The 3,824-nt window shown below is 31.2% G+C and overlaps 1 protein-coding gene across 1 annotated transcript; it reads left to right on the top strand.

The window, feature by feature from the left end:
• Positions 1–463: 463 nt before the first annotated feature.
• On the top strand, positions 464–1,427 carry LOC132034244 (proteinase inhibitor type-2 CEVI57-like). The gene is made up of 2 exons (XM_059424534.1): positions 464–520; positions 658–1,427. Exons 1-2 carry the CDS (start codon positions 475–477, stop codon positions 1,263–1,265), a joined length of 654 nt encoding a protein of 217 aa, XP_059280517.1. The 5' UTR covers positions 464–474; the 3' UTR covers positions 1,266–1,427.
• The last annotated feature ends 2,397 nt before the right edge of the window (positions 1,428–3,824 follow it).

Below are 3,824 nucleotides of genomic sequence, written 5' to 3' on the forward strand. Positions count from 1 at the left end.
ACTGTAATTCAACCTCAACACAGGTTATGTACCATTTATTATAGGTTACCAACAAATGGTACTAAACATATAATTACCTGTATTTACATCTTTTAAGTAACTTGATTGTGTAAATACTTTTATTTTTTTAGTGGATAAAATTTAAATTAAACTCTTATTTTTTGCTAGTTTAAGTTATATACCTCATCAGCGTAAGCAATTTCTTTTATACTATAAGATCAGTCAAAAAGATATTTACAGATAAATCTCCTAAAATATGAGATTTGTAACCTAAAGATAAGCTATTTTACCTGCTATAACAGGTAAAAATAATCTGATCATACAATAAATTGACGGTATCCTATCCCTGCAATAATATTTAAACTCTTATAGCTTTCTCTCTTTTAGATCACTCATTTGCTATAAATAGGCGGAGAGGATAACACACACCTTACTAAAAAAGAACACGTGCAAGGTAATTAAACCCAGGAAAGCATGGCCCTTAACAAAGTTGCGCTCCTTTCTCTCCTCATTTTGTTTGGTAAGGCTTTTAACTTCTCATAATATTAATTGGTAGTCCTACGTTAAACCATTATGCATTTCTTATGAACTCCCTTTATTCCCATCTTATAAACTGTTGAATGCTTTCTGAGTTAATTAATTTGGCTACTTTTGCAGGAACATTTCTACTTTTAAGCGAGGTGGAATATGCAGATGCAGCCGTTTGTCCTCGTAATTGTGATCCGAAAATTCGCTACGGAAGATGCCCAAAATCAGGAAATAAGAAGTTTAAAACTATATGCACTAACTGTTGTGCAGGCTTAGCAGGTTGCAACTATTTCACTGCTAATGGAACTTTCATTTGTGAAGGAGAGACAGAGAGTAAAGTCGAAACCATAGAGACTAGAGACGAAACTATGATCGAATCAAATAAGATTTGTCCCTTTAATTGCAATCCAAGAATTGCCTATTCGATATGCCCCGGAAATAAAAGGAGTAGTGGTAGAATATGCACTAACTGTTGCGCAGGTAGAAAGGGTTGCAACTATTTCAGTACTGATGGAACTTTTGTTTGTGAAGGAGAGTCTGAAGTCGAAAGTAAGCTAGAAGTTAAGCCTTGTCCACGTAACTGTGATTCAAGAGTTTCTTACATGACTTGCCCAGGGTCGGGATTGGCTAAACTTAGTCAAGTTTGTGTTAATTGTTGCTCAGCAGGAGAAGGTTGCAAACTCTATGGTTTTGATCGATCTTTACTTTGTACTGGTGGGGAGCTAGAAAGCTATTAATCCTCAACGGCTAGCTGCTGTTTTTAGATTTTTAGTACTTTTCTATGTTTCAAATAAATGCATGAGGTTATGCCTCATGTAGCGTGTGATCATGTGGCAGTGGATTTTTCCAATTTCCACTGTTTGTGCTAGGGTTTTCAAGATCCTAATGAATGGTGTACTCGTTTATCTTACTTGGATTTAAGTTAATTTTATGCATTGATGGTATAAAAAATATTTAGCATATCTAGAGGCCATGATGTCAGGATAACTACAAGAGGACATTTATGATAAACATTAACTGATTATCACCAATTTTAAACGGTAACTTACATGCTTTAATAACTTAAGCTACATCGATCGTGTTCTCTTTTTACATTATAAGCAATAATATAACTTAGATCCATTTTAATTTTGATCTCGAGTGAAGCTTTTCTTTAGAAAGAGAGTGAAAAGAAAGGAAGAAAAAGCCCGAATGGTGGATAGACAGTCGCTCATTTTATCGCCTTCATCTTCGACATAGAAATGTAATCCTTCCTATATCACAATTTCGCATGGTATGTGTTGACACCTAGTTTTTGACCTCTCATAATTTGTTTTGATTACCCAGAGTTTTTGAATATTAAACAAAGTGAAATGTGTGTTTTCAGAAGTCAAAGTAATTTTAGTGAAATTATTTAGATAATATTTTACCAATTTTTTGCTTCATAAAGTAATTTCTATAATAGTATAAATTAATCTAAGTATTTTACAATTATGATGTTTTTGCTAAAATTAACCAAGAGAAAATAACTTACAACAATTATCTACTTAATTGTTTAAATCGTCAAATTGTCAATTGTTAAGTATTTCAGTCTATTTTTCAAGGAAATTGATTAATTAAAATAAATAATATTTTGCCCCTCAGATTTAATTTCTGCATAATCAAGTCATATTGATAATTTTTAAATTAATCATAATTGATTATGGTTATATTTGTAAATTGCTTATGATGTATTAATTACGGCCACAAGTGAAATAATTAACTGATTAATCAAATTATGGCCATACTTGCAAATTCAGTTTATTTTGTGAAATCAGCCATGTTTTTAAATTAATTGATTATTTAGTTTTAATTAAAATGCTGAGTAATCAACCCTTTTAATTTTGCCTACTCATTGATTTGCACATTTTGTCCCTTATATGTATACACTAATATATGTATTCGTATACTATGTGTGTGTACATATATGTATACATATATATATACACATATATATGTATACATATCTCCTAATGAAAATCATTAGAAGTAAAAATACTACTCCCTTTGTTTCAATTTATGTGAACTTGTTTCCATTTTAGTCCGTGTCAAAATGAATGACTTCTTTCTTAAACTGGAAACAAATTAACTTTATGAATTGATTTACAGCCACACAAATATTTAAGATTTATTTTGAACCACAAGGTTCAAAAGTCTTCACTCTTTCTTAAATGTCGTACCCAGTCAAATGGGTTCACATAAATTGAAACGGAGGGAGTATTAAAAATAGTAAAAAAGAGGAATATGATATGCCTCAGCAATTAGATCTGCTTAATAAGTGGACTATCCCTAAAATCCAGCCCAGATTAATTTATCAGATAGGTACTTTTGAGAAATTAGGTCTCAAGCAAGTGATAAAAACCACTAAAGAAACAATTACAGTTGATCATGACCATGCTACTTTTAGATTATTATCCGAAAGTGATTTAGCCCCTTATAGGGAAACCCATAGATTTATGCATATTGCGTAAGTACAGGTTGCATTTAAGTCACTTACATTAAGAGGTTTACCGGAAAGCTTTATAGCAATTTTAAGAGATGGTAGGAACCGAGATTGGAAAAAATCCCTCATAGGGACAGTTCAAACTAGTTTGGCTTATAGCCCTATATATTTTAATGCTTATCCTAATTTGCAAGTATCTTTGCAGGATGATAATTCTTTAGATGCTTTAATATTAAGTGTTAAATTACACGGTTATGATTATATGCCCGGTACTGAAGTAATATGTATTTGTTATAGAATATATTTTAAACCATTATATACTATGAATCCTATGTGTAAAATTATGGATTTGAAAAATGAAACTATTTTGATAGAAACTAATTTTGGCAAATCCAAAATTGTTACTCGAAGACCTATCAAATCGGATGAAATTGATTTTCCCAAAGAGTGGGTCATAGAGGGAGCAATTCCTCCTCAGAATAATATTAAATACTGATATTTCAGAAATTGAGCGAACTCCTGAGGGGACTATTAAATTAACATTTTATGAACCTCCATCGTTATTAGATAAAGCTGAAAGTAATAGTATCAACACTAGATCTAGACTAACTAGATCAAATTCTTAATGTCATTCTTATATTTCACCAGTCGATTATATTGTCAAATCTCCATCTAGAGCTACTACTTCTCAAATTAGAGAAACTGATAATAATAGAATCAGTAGTCTTAAAATTATTCAAGATAATATTGTTACTGGTATTCAGGACACAGAATTAACCGCGGCTAATATGGATTTTGATGGAATTTAATGGATCAAGTCAATAAAATTGATTTT

Source organism: Lycium ferocissimum, chromosome 10 (genome assembly GCF_029784015.1).
Source record: "Lycium ferocissimum isolate CSIRO_LF1 chromosome 10, AGI_CSIRO_Lferr_CH_V1, whole genome shotgun sequence".
NCBI classification, from domain to species: Eukaryota; Viridiplantae; Streptophyta; class Magnoliopsida; order Solanales; family Solanaceae; genus Lycium; species Lycium ferocissimum.

Bases quoted from the DNA above. Each gene is read 5' to 3' on its own strand.
- LOC132034244 (XM_059424534.1), top strand. From the start codon at position 475: ATGGCCCTTAACAAAGTTGCGCTCCTTTCTCTCCTCATTTTGTTTG. The intron at 521-657 runs GTAAGGCTTTTA...CTACTTTTGCAG, and splicing joins TTCTCTCCTCATTTTGTTTG to GAACATTTCTACTTTTAAGC.